The sequence below is a fragment of the Bidens hawaiensis genome, unplaced genomic scaffold (assembly GCF_021521415.1).
Source record: "Bidens hawaiensis isolate Kalapana, Puna unplaced genomic scaffold, B.hawaiensis_p1.1 tig00037734_1, whole genome shotgun sequence".
NCBI classification, from domain to species: Eukaryota; Viridiplantae; Streptophyta; class Magnoliopsida; order Asterales; family Asteraceae; genus Bidens; species Bidens hawaiensis.
In genome coordinates, this window is record NW_027505504.1 from 87,375 (window position 1) to 100,340 (window position 12,966).

Below are 12,966 nucleotides of genomic sequence, written 5' to 3' on the forward strand. Positions count from 1 at the left end.
TGCATTGATTAGTTGCTCGCAAGAGAGGGTAGCTCTACATTTTCCAGCGGTTATTTTTTTCAACTACAGTTCTTACTATTTTTAATTTTATGTTATTTTATTATCTAAGAAAATTAGAAAATATATATAAAAACTAAAATTGAATGAATTACTAGATTATTAAACTATATATTACTAAGGGCGAAAGAAAATTAAAAAAAAATTACTGGTATGATTCAAGTCGACGTGAATGTATGTTTCGAGTAACCCATAAGTATCGTCCACTACTCGCTTTGAGGGGGCGGGAAGGGCGACCGCTCTTGGCCCGATTTTTAAAAAATATTTATATACATATCTTTTTAGGAAAATATGTATTTAATTGATCGAACAAAATAAAACAATCGTTTTTCTTAAGCCCAATTTTTTCCTCGCTGGCTAGATTATTCGTAATCAACTCATTTTCGTATTGACTTTTGAGTATTCTGGTTGACAGCCGGAAAATATAAGTCATTACCATTCCGATGGCAATTGACCATCGGAATAGTTGTCTACTGTCCACCAGCGGATGCTAAACGCCGAGATTGACAGTGAGTCGGTGTACAACCACGTACCCTAGAATTAGTCAATTTTATCATAATTAATATTGTGTATAAACCGTGTTTTCAACCAACAACTTTGACCTGTAGACCCCTAAATTAAACGCGTGTTGATCTCTCTTTGGTAGAAGCGATATAATCAATCAATCATGCAATTATTGCTAGGGTTAGGTTCAAATAAGAAGTTTGATTTTTCTAAGAATGCTAGGAAGGAGTGTATTTTAGTCTAACACCTTAATATCAAAACCCACTTACATTGATTTCAAAAACTCACTTACATAAAACCCAATTACATCTTCACTCATCTTCTACAACCACCACCACTCCACCGCCCACCGGCACCACAACCGTCACCCACCGCCACCACCTCGCCGGAAAAGTCCGAAAAAACACAATGGAAAACACTATGAAAAACACAATGTAAATAACACAATGGAAAAAAACACTATAAAAAACACAATGATAAAAACACAATAAAAAACACAATTGTATGATACAATGTAAAAAACACAATGAAAAAAAAAACACAATAAAAAATACTATTGCATAGCACAATTTTATAAACCACAATTTTGGTAAAACACAATTTGTAAAAACCCACTTATTTTTTTTCAATTTTTATTTAACAATATGGTACTCATATAAAAGATAAAAAGACACCCGTTAGTATGGTGAATTTGTTTTTCAATAAAAACGTCGTAAAAAAGAGTTATGGACGTTTAAAAATGATGGGGGAATTTGGCATGTGCCTTGCATGTGGAGAGAGAAAGTCAATAAATGTGTTATTCCTTTTATACCATTTCTCTTATGTTCACACTTGATTTCTCCATAAACTAATCTCAACCCTCCATGTTCAAAATCAATTGACAAGATTACTTCTTATTCATCCTACAAAAACTATATTTCCTATTATAACCTAACCCTTATTAGCTATAAGAATACTTTTTGCAGTCATCATATATTTGGTGATACTATAGTTCATGTCTATAACTTTGATCATATAAGTCTATAATCATGTTCCCTCCTATAAGTCACGAATTCGAATCCTCGTCATCCATAGAATTACCGCAACTATGTCGTCAGTTTACAATTTCGGAGATTCAACTAGTAACACAAAACTTTGACGAATCATTGGTAATCGGACGTGGTGGGTTTGGCAAAGTTTACAAAGGAACCGTCACATATGGGGATACTCTTTTGACAGTTGCAATAAAGCGGCTCGATTCAACTTCTAATCAAGGAGCATCGGAATTTTGGGCTGAAGTTAAGATGCTTTCTAGCCTAAGACACTGTCACCTGGTGCCATTGATTGGTTATTGCAATGATGGGCACGAGATGATTCTTGTTTACGAATATATGTCCCGTGGAACCCTTGAAGATCATCTCCACAAACATGTAACTTCTCTAAGTTGGATGAGACGTCTCCAAATATGCATTGGAGCCGCTCTGGGGTTAGATTACCTTCACACGGGTACAGGTTTTAAGCATGGAGTTATACATCCTGATGTTAAGTCCTCAAATATATTGTTAGATGATAGTTGGACAGCTAAGATTTCAGATTTTGGATTGTGTAAAATAGGTCCAACAAATCAGCCGTCTACTTATGTTAACACTATGGTGAAAGGTACATTTGGATATCTAGATCCCGATTACTATTCAACTGGCAGGCTCACAAGAAAGTCTGATGTGTTTGCCTTTGGGGTTATAATGTTTGAAGTAATGTGTGGGAAAAAAGCGGTAGATAGAAGTCTTGATGATGAGCATTGGGGTTTGGTAAGGTGGGCTCAAGGCTCAATTAAAGAAGGTAGGCTGTATAAGGGGGAGAATATCTCCTAAATGTTTAAAAGAATTTGCTCAACTAGCAGACCGGTGTTTGCATATCCATCCGAAGCACCGTCCTACAATGGCCCAAGTTGTGGCAGGTCTTGAGTATACACTAGCCTTACAGGAGAAAGCAAACAGTACACTGAAGCCTGCACGCATGGCAATATTTGGGAAAAAGGTACCCATATTTGTCTTTCTATCCAATGTGGAAAACTCAGGTATCATGTTCTCTTTAAGTTCAGTTTATGTCTATTTTTTAACACGCAAGTATTAGAAAAGTAATGAAATAGTGTTGGCTTCAAAAACTAGTATTAATCACTGGATGAATGTCGATCTATTTAATTATGACGTATCATTCCTTTATCAACTCCATATCTAATATCTCGTTTTTTTTTTTTTTGTTGAACTTGTAGATGGAGATATAAGTTTGAAATCCGTGAGGTACCACCTTGATACTATTCAAGGTGAAAACCACATATTTTGTCAGTTTGATTTTGATACTATCCTCGTTGCAACTGAAAACTTCTCTAAAGCTAATAAGATTTCTCAAGTTCGATTTAACTCCTTTTACAAGGTAATGAGGTATCCAAAATCATGCATATGTTTATATGTTTTATAATGTTTCTTGTTGTTTACTAGAAACTCCCAACTTGATTTCTTTTCAGGGAAGGCTACAAAATGGACAAGATATAGCAATTGCTGAAACTTTTTCCAGTAGATTTGTAGAGTATATGCATGAGGCATTAATACTTGTAAAGTGTGAACATAAGAATTTGGTCAAGTTGCTTGGATATTGCATTGAAGGAACAAAGGTATTCCTCATTTATGAGTTTGCATCAAATGGAAGCCTCTTTCGCTTGCTACAGGGTATGAATTATCAGTTTGAATTGTATATCTTATGCTAGAGGTCTTGTCAAGGTTCAACAGAATACATGTTGCAACTCTGAGAACACATGCCAGATTTTAAGAGCATATTTGTTTTGTGATATGTGCTTGTAGATCCTACATGTACTCATTTGGACTGGAATAAACTATACAAAATAATACTAGGTGTTGCTAGAGTACTTGTTTACCTTCACAAGCATGCTCCTATACGGATCATACATGGTAAAGTAAGACCTTGGAACATTCTTTTAGATGAAAGTTGTGATCCCAAACTGTCAGATTTTCAGAACGCGACAGCAATTAACGAGACTGACTGCATTCATGCTAATGTTCTTGGTGGGCTCATGTAAGTACATAACAATTCACTTAAATTTTTTGAAGTCTTTAGGATATTTTTCTTCGAACAATCTGTTGTTAAGGAAGGAGCCTTTTATTGAAATCTTCAGAATTCATAGGTTAGTTGATGCTCTGAAAAATGAAAAGAAAAGGAAGAAGGCTATGCCATATGGAAACTAAGTTATTGTATCTTTTTGTATCATCTAGAAGGGATGTTGTTGAATTATATTGTATACATTATAGAGTAATATAATCTTTTGAAATTCTTTGTATCGTTGATCATGGCTAATACCTGCACTTGCGACAGTGGTTGCGGTGCACCGGAGTATATCCGAAACAGGGTTTTGTCAACCAAGGCAGATGTCTATAATCTCGGTGTGTTGGTTCTGGAAACCATGACTGGGCATAGGATGTTTGATTATATGTCCCTCCTTGAATATGTAAGTATGATTATAGATCTTAACATCCATGTATAACCAGTTTGTTTTCAACAAATAACATAGCTTTGTCAATTTCATGGTAAAAGCATATTTATTGATCATTTTTGTTATATGATTACAGACATGATGAATTTTTTATTGTTGTAGGTTGGGAAAAATTGGTTGGAAGGAACACTTTCATATATAATTGATCCCAGAATTGATGTGGATTCAAGTTCTATGACAAGATTTTTGGAGATTGGTTTGTTGTGTGTTCAAGAGGATCCTGCAGATAGGCCAACAATGGAGGAAGTTGTTTCCATGCTGGTAGACAGCTCATCTCTCACTCTCCCTGTGTCGAAAATGCTGGCAATGGTTACGAGAGAGTATTCAAATAGTACTAGCACCACTGCTGACGATTTTGATACCACCGCAGTTGAAGAGTTTATGTTAGATTTGTGCCCCAGATAATAGACCGAAGAGTGATACAAAGTCCATTACTTAATATATCTTATGGCTAATCATTGGCCATACTCTGTCAAGTGGCAAGTTTGTCACTGGCAATACCACCATCTTTATGCAGGGGTTAATCAATAACCCTGGAGTATATCTTAGGCATAAACTCGTGGCATAAAAGTGTTGTCGTTCTTGCTAAAATGTGTTCTATTGGCAGTATCTTACTACATTAGTTTGTGTGGGCGTGTCTCCTGACGCAGTTATTTTATGGTAGTCATTGCACTATTAGGCTTTCCTGGTGAGAGTTGTGCTTGATGTTTAATTGGATTTGAGCTCAGAGTGATTGTTTTTTGAATCTATTGGGCTCAACAACTCGAGATTATTAGGAAAAAAGACCAAATGACCGCAGTTTTAGGGAGTCGATACTGAAGATATTCTGAATGTTGTTTCCTTCTTGACTTGATGAGATCAATCTTTTCCTAAATATGTGCTTATAAAAGTCTTAATTTGGGCTAACCCTACGTAACAAATGTAAAACGGGTAAAACTGAGAAAGATAAATATTACTGAAGACGAAAGGAGCCATATAAGCAGAACATATTGAATTGATTTGTCATCAACGTCTGGACCTAGACCCCACATAAACTACCAGATGGTTTTTTGCAAGGTGCAAGGAACCAGATGTTGCAAACACAAAAAACACAAAATTTCCAACGCAAAGTACAATAAAAAGATAGAACCCTATTCGTATTCCACATTCGTTTATCGGGGTCCCAGATCCAATATGGATTCCTCAACTATCTCAGCATTTGTACAAGCTAAACCCCATTCCTCCTCATCAATAATTTGTGGTGGCACCGGACTTTTAGGAATAGGGAGGGTAACAAACGAACCGGTAAGCAGCATGCCATGGACCTCCTCCATTGTCGGTCTGTCAATTGTACAAGCGAAGTTCTCTATAATTTGTGATGACACCAGACTTTTAGGAATAGGGAGAGTAACAAATGAACCGGTAAGCAGCATGCCATTGACCTCCTCCATTGTTGGTCTGTCAATTGCATTTGGTTGAGCACATAGCAACCCAATGTGGATGAATCTTCTTATGGAACTTGAATCTTCATCAATTTCAGGATCAACAATAACTGGATATGTTCCTTTCCACCAATTCACCCAAGCCTACCGCAAATCAACAAACACAACTCAAATTGACCAACTGATAAGTAAATGAGTTAAAATTGTCGCCGTTATATATGGTCATCTATAATCACACTTACATATTGAAGAAAGTTCTCCTTGGCTACAGGAATCCCATTGTATGTGTATGTCCTGCATCCACTTATTATTTTTAAAATCAACATGCCAAAACTAAAAACATCAGACTTAGTTGACAGACGGTCAAGCAACTTATGCTCTAGTGCTGTGTGTTCCCTGCCACATATCACATATGCAGGTATCAGTATTCTATTACAGAAACAAACATGTCAGATGCAACTTTGCTACAATATGATGAGAGACCTTAGAAAACTAAAACTGAAAGAAAAATTGTTTAATTACTACTTCAATATGTTGTCGTATATAGATTTAAAAAAAATAAAAAAGATGTACTTACAAGGTCCAATGAATCACATCCGTATCAACACACTCGATTTCATCGATTAAGCATCTTGCAAATCCAAAATCTGAAAGTTTGGGCTCTAAGTTTACATCCAGAAGAATGTTTTCAGGTCTGACAACACCATGTACGATCCGAATGGGTGCATTCTTGTAATGAAGGTAAAGAAGTGCCCTTGCAACACCTAGTATTATTTTGTACCGCTCATTCCACCCCAAAACATTGCCATTAGGATCTACAACAGAATCACGAAAGACGTGTTTCTATAAGTTATCCCTGTTGAATTTAGTATGATTTTGAAAAATGGCATGATATGTGCATTTTAAAACGAAATGTCATACCATATATCAAGCGATCCAAGCTACCATTTTCTGCAAGCTCAAACACAAAGAATGGTGTTGCTTCTTTAATGTAATATCCAAGAAACTTAAGCAAATTCTCATGTTGAAGTCGTACCAGTAATAACAATACATCTTCAAATCTTTGTCATTTAGAACTAGAATAAGGTTGTGCAATTCCTATTCTTTGTCCATTTGCTAACATCCCCTGAAAAGAGCAACTAGGTTAGAGTTGTTGCAACATTTGGAATTGGTAATTTGATGTGTGATTATGGATACCTTATACATGGAAGCAAATGTCGATTGCGGAACTATATTAGCATCAGAAAAGTTATTGGTTGCAACACACATAGTATCATAATCAAACTCGTATGGCATTATGCTTTCATCTCCAACGATATCTGAAAATAGCTTCAAGGTATTTGAACTTCTATTTTCTACTACATGTTCCACTGCATATGTGCAAAAAATAACAAACTTTTAGCCAGTATGTTAGAATAATTCTCAGTTTTGTACATACATAAATCAGATGACTTGAAGAGGCAAAACTAGAAAGTTGCAGATAATAATAAAGTGTGTGGCAAGAAAAATAGAAACACAAGAGACACTGAAATATAGTTGCTCAACTCGATTGACATTAGCACACAAATGATATTTTCTGCCACACAAATAGTCATATCGATTTGAGATCAGATATGTATGCAACTCACAAACTATCAGTCATAGACGATCGCTTCTCGGGTTTAAAATACAAGGAAAAGAAATGATAAGATTGGATAAGGGAAGAAAGGAAAAGAAATTATATGCTTAAAAGACATTCTCGAGTTAAAATAAAAGAAAAGAAAGTGTTAATTACACTTTTGAGTTAGATAGGAAGGAAAAAATAGGGAAAAAAATTGTAACTTTACAATTATGTCCTCATTCTTGAGTTAGATAGGAAGAAAAAGATAGGTAAATTAGTAATATATAAACTTTTCCTTCACAATCAAGCCATATTTGGCTGGAAAGTTTTGGAGGAATAAAAACCCTAACTTTTCTTTCCATTCTCTTTATCTTCTTAAACAAAAAAAAAACAAAAACTCAAGAATGAAACAAGAAAAATTTTCTTATCTTTTCTTTTCTAAACCCTTAAATTAAAAACTCAAAAATGCATCATTTCAGCCGGTAGCTATATATCATAAGCCAATATAAATGAACATTCTTCTGCTACTGCTAGCATACTGTGTGTTGGTTTTCAGATCTCGAACTATCATAACATATTACTTTGAGTTGTAACTCCTCAATTTATAATACAATACAATCCAATCCTAAATAAGAAAAATAATACAACCTATCTAACATTAATACATTATCATAAATATTGTGAAAACTAAGAGGTAATCTAAACATAAAAATGGGAGAGAGAATGATACCTGAGTTTTTACCATTCGTTGGAAAGACAAACATCGGTACCCTTCTACCAAATATTGTCATTCCCCCACCATGCAATGTTTTGTTGGCTTTCTCCTGTAAGGCTAGCACACTCTCAAGACCTGCCACTATATCCGCCATTGCAGGTCGTTGTTTTGGATGGCTGTGTAAACATTGAACTGCTAGCTTAGCAAAATCCTTCAAACATTTAGCGGACATTGCCTCCCTTATATCAGTATCAACAATTTGCTTTAGCCTGCCTTCGTTAATGGAGTCTTGAGCCCATCTAGCTAAACCCCATTTCTCCTCATCAATACTTGTATCTACTGCTTGTTTCCTGCACAAGACCTCAAAAAGGATCACCCCAAAGGCATACACATCAGATTTTCTGGTAAGCTTCCCAGATGCAAAGTAATCGGGATCTAGATATCCAAACGTGCCTTTCACGAAAGTACTGACATGTGTAGACGGCTGATTTCTTGGACACATTTTAGACAATCCAAAGTCAGAAATCTTAGCTTCCCAACTGTCATGTAACAAGATATTAGAACTTTTCACGTCCCGATGGATAACTCCACGTGTAATATTTGTCCCCGTGTGGAGATAATCTAACCCGCGCGCAGCCCCTATGCATATTTTCAGTCTTTGAACCCAAGGTATAGATGTTCAGCTTTTGTGGAGATGATCTTCAAGGGTTCCATGGGGCATATACTCATAAACAAGGACCATTTCCTGCTCATCATTACAATAACCTATCAAAGACACCAAGTGACAGTGCCTTAACTTAGACAGCATCTTAACTTCAGCCCAAAATTCCGATGCTCCTTGATTAGAAGTCGAATCCAGCCGCTTGATGGCAACGGCCAAAAGATTTGCCCCATAGATGGTTCCCTTGTAAACCTTGCCAAACCCCCCACGACCTATGACTAATAACTCATCAAAGTTTTTGGTTGCTAGCTGAATCTCAGATAACGTAAACTGGCGGCATAGTTGTGGCGACTCTGAGGATGACTGACTGGTGGGATCAAACATAGTAATACATATAGATATGAAGCAGGAGAATAGTATATATCCCCAAATATGTAACCAAATTTATAGATATGAAATAATGTGTTGAATTCATCCAAGTCAACTGAAGACATTATTCAAGTCAACTAAAGGGATAAATAATTGTCTACATTAGAGGGACCAGATTGGAGGTTGGAAACACGGTTTCTATTAAATTGTGGTGTAATTGAGTTTAGATATTGTCGAATAGCTCGTCCTGCATTGACTGACTTTTTGATATTTTTTAAGGTCATCGGGTTCGAAATTGACAGGTTTGCCGCCAGAGAGGGAAGCATCATGTTGGGAAATTTCTGCAAATGAGTATCTTTGGATATCTGAGAATCGTGTAAACACTATCAGATCAAAATTATTCATGCAAACAAGAATCGTATATATGACCGGATGAAACTCAGATTTGAGAGCAAGAATCAAGTATGGAATTTATGTGTGTTATGATGAACCAGAGATGTTATCGTATGATCAAATAGCGTTATATTAGGGTTTGATGCAGGGAACACTGTATCATAAAACTGAAAATACACTGCTATTAGTTTTATTAAATTTTGTAACGAAAATTAAATTAATTTTTAATACGATTTTAATAAAGCAACATATATCTGAAACAAAAAATTTTCAAACTGACATGGCAGCTCGACCCCAGCCAGTGGCGCTGCGCTGCCCCTTGGACCCTACTAGCTACCAAGAGCGTTGGCCTCTTGGAACCCCCATGACTTAGGAGCTTCGTCCCTAAGTACCAATAGGATTATAAATTATAATAGGATCAAATAAGTGTGCACCCCGCACCTGACTTATTTAGATTCATATTACAATTAACTTGATCAACAAGTTAATCCCTAATTAAAAATCACTAACACCTCGCCACCGGCGAACTTGTCTACGATGCTTTTAACAGTCTTCTCTAAATTATAAAGATTTTATGTATCTGCATTCGAACCTCCATCTCCATTTTCATCCCTAAAATATGGAGGTTTTGTATTTTAAGCATTTATATAAAACTATATAGAGAGAGAATGAAATGTGTGAGTTTAAACAAAGTTGAGATATAAATTTAGAGAAATTAATGTGTATATTTTAAAAAATGAGACAGAGATTCCAATGGGAATACTCAGAGAACTTACACCGAAGTCTCCTATTTTAGATTTATCGAATTTTTATTTTGTGTAGAAACTTTTATCTCTAAAGTTCAGATAATGAATATAAGAATAGAGATGGAAAAGGATATGCAATAGGATTTAAAAAAATGGTAATGGCGGTGGTGGCGGCGGCGATTGCAGACTTGCAGTGGCAGCGATGGCAGTGGTGGTGGTGAAGGCAGCGGTGGCAGTGGTGATGATGGTGGTTCTAGTGGTGGCAAGACTAACGGCGGTGGCCAGGTGATGTCAATAAAGTAGATGAAAGAGGGAATGGAATGGAATGGAATGGAATACAGTGAAAGACGATGCAGATAAATGGTTTTGATGTGTTTAGAAGAAATGAGATTCTTATATACAATATGTGATTTAATTCCACTGATTAACCAAACACAAACACTGCCTAACACTTTCTTCTACATTAGAAAAAAAAATCCATCATTACATCACTTTTTTACATAAATAGGAAGTTTGGTACAAGGATACCCGACTGTAGTAATTGGGGTATAATTAGATAACATTTTAAATTTTTCATGAAGTGTGCCCTTTAAGAAATGCATAATCTGGGAATCATGTTGATATGAACTCTTCAATGGCACCGATATCATAATCCTCATTGTAATCGTCAATAGGGGCACTAGTCATAGAACCTCATCCATTGTTGGCCTATAATCCTTGCTCGCATTTTCGACAGAGGGAGAGTGAGAGATGAGTTGCCAAGCAGCATGGAAACAACTTCCTCCATTGTTGGCCTATCCTCTGCATCTTCTTGAACGCACAACAACCCAATCTCCATAAATCTTTTCATAGAACTTAAATCCACATCAATGATTCTCGGATCAATTATATTTGAAAGTGATTCTTCTATCCAGTTTCTCTGAACCTACAAAAATTCATCATGTATATATGTAATACCGTAGCTATACAGTACCTACCATTCTCTATTCATTTTTCATTTCATGTCCATTACAAACACAAATATGTGAAAACGCAAGACAATAATAATACCACATTTTAGCTATAACATCTAAAGCACGATCAGTATGTACATGTCAATTGTGCGTTTCAGATGTACTGTACTGGGTTTGATTTGAAAACTCTATTATTTGAAATAAATGTTACACAAGTACGAGTCCTGATGATGAGATGATCCATATTCATCATAGTTACATATTCAAGGAGGGACTTGCAGTCGAGGGATTTGTAATCAAGGGACGTATTATAATCGGACATTGTCTGTCCGGTCATAGTTTCCAAAACCAACACACCAAGACTATAGACATCTATCTTGGTTGACAAATCTCCATTACGCAAATGCTCGGGTGCCATATAACTACTGTCACATACTCACATGTGCATGTATTAGCCATGATTAGTAACACAAATTACCAGAAATGTAAAAGATGGCAAAGGGACACAAACATTGGCGTACATGAAAAAAGTTTAGGCGGATGAAACCTACCGTCAAAATAAATAAAATATTTTCAACAACCCTTTGAGATGCCCCCAACAGTTAACATAATTTTCAATTTTAGAGTTCATATGGTATTGGCAAACAATTGTGGAGTTTTGAACCCGCAACCACTCATAAGAATCTCAATTAGTATGAGTTTTGTAAATAGTCACATATTGCATGCATCAGCTTGTGACCTTATCTATTGCAGTCATGGCAAAACTTTATTGATAGCATTGCTAGTTATCCATAAAGGTTTACAATCTTTTCTGATAGTTGAAGCATTGGTTATCTAGGCTTCACAAGAACCTTCATGTATAACGTTAAACACTCCCAATACGAAAATTAAACCGTGTTCAGAACTGCAGTTAACAGTTTCCAAAAAGAGATGAAATAGATAAGTGAATCATTATGTACTTACATGGTCCCACAAATCTCATCAACATGAATGTAGTTGGACTCATTGATTGCTCTAGCATACTGAAAACCTGACAATGCGGGATTCAAATTTTCATCTAAAAGAATATTCTCGGGTTTTACATCACCATGTACGATCTGTATGGGAGCATCCTTGTGAAGGTAAAGAAGTGCCTTGGCAACACCTAGTATTATTTTGTACCGCTTATCCCACTTCAAAATAGTACAGGCTGGATCTAAAAACGCAGATTACAAAACAGATGATATGTCAAGGTATAACCAATCAAAACACTTAATTTTTAAAACTAGAATGGTAGTATAAATTAGAGATAAAACTGGCTAACAACACTCCTTGCTTTGTATTGAAACAAGCAAGGATCTCAAGCTTGAAGTGTACATTTCAAAATGAAAATTCATATCATAAATCAAGCAACCAAGGGTTGCATGCAGTGCAAAGTCATAGGCAAGGAACAATCTGGTTCCTTCAGTGCAATATCCAAGCAACTTAGCCCCATTCTCATGTTCAAGCTTTACCGGTATTGCTACTTCATTCATGTATTCTATATGTATATTGCCAAAATAAGGTTTGGAAACTGCAATATGTTGTCCACGTTGTAGCTTTCCCTGAAAAGTTATATATATATATATATATATAGAGAGAGAGAGAGAGAGAGGAAGGTTAACGTACAAATATAATTAGCATGCTAATTGTGAGAATCAATTAGAGTAATTTCTAGCAGACAATTGGAAACCCTGGAAGGCACGTATTGTTTAAATGATAATGCATACCTTATGCGAAGAATCATATGTTTTCAGCTGCGGAATTCTATTAGCTTCACAGAAGTTTTCAGTTGCAACATTGATAGTATCAAAATCAAATCGATGTAATGTTGGGTTTTGACCTCCTATTACAAGTTCAGTAATTAGATGTTAGATAGAAGACTATATGAAAATAGCAATAAGACAATTAGTGCCGTAAAAATAAACATAATTGGAATTCTTCAGCTAACAAGTATTGGAAAAAAGAAAGAGGTAGACTAAGCA

The 12,966-nt window shown here is 35.8% G+C and overlaps 3 protein-coding genes and 2 pseudogenes across 4 annotated transcripts in view; 2 read left to right on the top strand and 3 right to left on the bottom strand.

Moving 5' to 3' along the window:
• The window catches only part of LOC143613595 (mannosyl-oligosaccharide 1,2-alpha-mannosidase MNS1-like), a 96,563-nt gene that overhangs the window by 4,939 nt on the left and 78,658 nt on the right, over positions 1 to 12,966 (top strand). The window lies entirely within an intron of this gene.
• On the top strand, positions 1,590 to 4,510 carry LOC143613586 (uncharacterized; annotated as a pseudogene). The gene is made up of 6 exons (XR_013150144.1): positions 1,590 to 2,617; positions 2,813 to 2,973; positions 3,065 to 3,266; positions 3,399 to 3,630; positions 3,928 to 4,060; positions 4,208 to 4,510. The product of XR_013150144.1 is annotated as an uncharacterized LOC143613586 (transcript).
• LOC143613587 (putative cysteine-rich receptor-like protein kinase 33) lies at positions 5,336 to 6,822 on the bottom strand. Its single transcript, XM_077087257.1, has 4 exons — positions 6,731 to 6,822; positions 6,448 to 6,587; positions 6,104 to 6,341; positions 5,336 to 5,922 (listed from the first exon to the last, which is right to left on the bottom strand). The coding sequence occupies exons 1-4, from the start codon at positions 6,820 to 6,822 to the stop codon at positions 5,739 to 5,741; spliced, it is 654 nt and encodes a 217-aa protein (XP_076943372.1). The 3' UTR covers positions 5,336 to 5,738.
• Positions 6,885 to 8,918, bottom strand: LOC143613588 (putative receptor-like protein kinase At5g38990 pseudogene; annotated as a pseudogene).
• LOC143613589 (cysteine-rich receptor-like protein kinase 44) lies at positions 11,798 to 12,477 on the bottom strand. Its single transcript, XM_077087259.1, has 3 exons — positions 12,267 to 12,477; positions 11,927 to 12,158; positions 11,798 to 11,867 (listed from the first exon to the last, which is right to left on the bottom strand). The coding sequence occupies exons 1-3, from the start codon at positions 12,475 to 12,477 to the stop codon at positions 11,798 to 11,800; spliced, it is 513 nt and encodes a 170-aa protein (XP_076943374.1).

Coding starts and splice junctions, on each gene's coding strand:
- LOC143613589 (XM_077087259.1), bottom strand. CDS start 12,477: ATGAATGAAGTAGCAATACCGGTAAAGCTTGAACATGAGAATGGGGCT. Junction 12,159..12,266: donor AATACAAAGCAAGGAGTGTT/GTTAGCCAGTTT, acceptor CTGCGTTTTTAG/ATCCAGCCTGTACTATTTTG. Junction 11,868..11,926: donor GATGAGATTTGTGGGACCAT/GTAAGTACATAA, acceptor TGTTAACTGCAG/TTCTGAACACGGTTTAATTT.
- LOC143613587 (XM_077087257.1), bottom strand. CDS start 6,822: ATGCCATACGAGTTTGATTATGATACTATGTGTGTTGCAACCAATAAC. Junction 6,342..6,447: donor CTTGGATCGCTTGATATATG/GTATGACATTTC, acceptor ATTCTGTTGTAG/ATCCTAATGGCAATGTTTTG. Junction 5,923..6,103: donor GATGTGATTCATTGGACCTT/GTAAGTACATCT, acceptor GATATGTGGCAG/GGAACACACAGCACTAGAGC.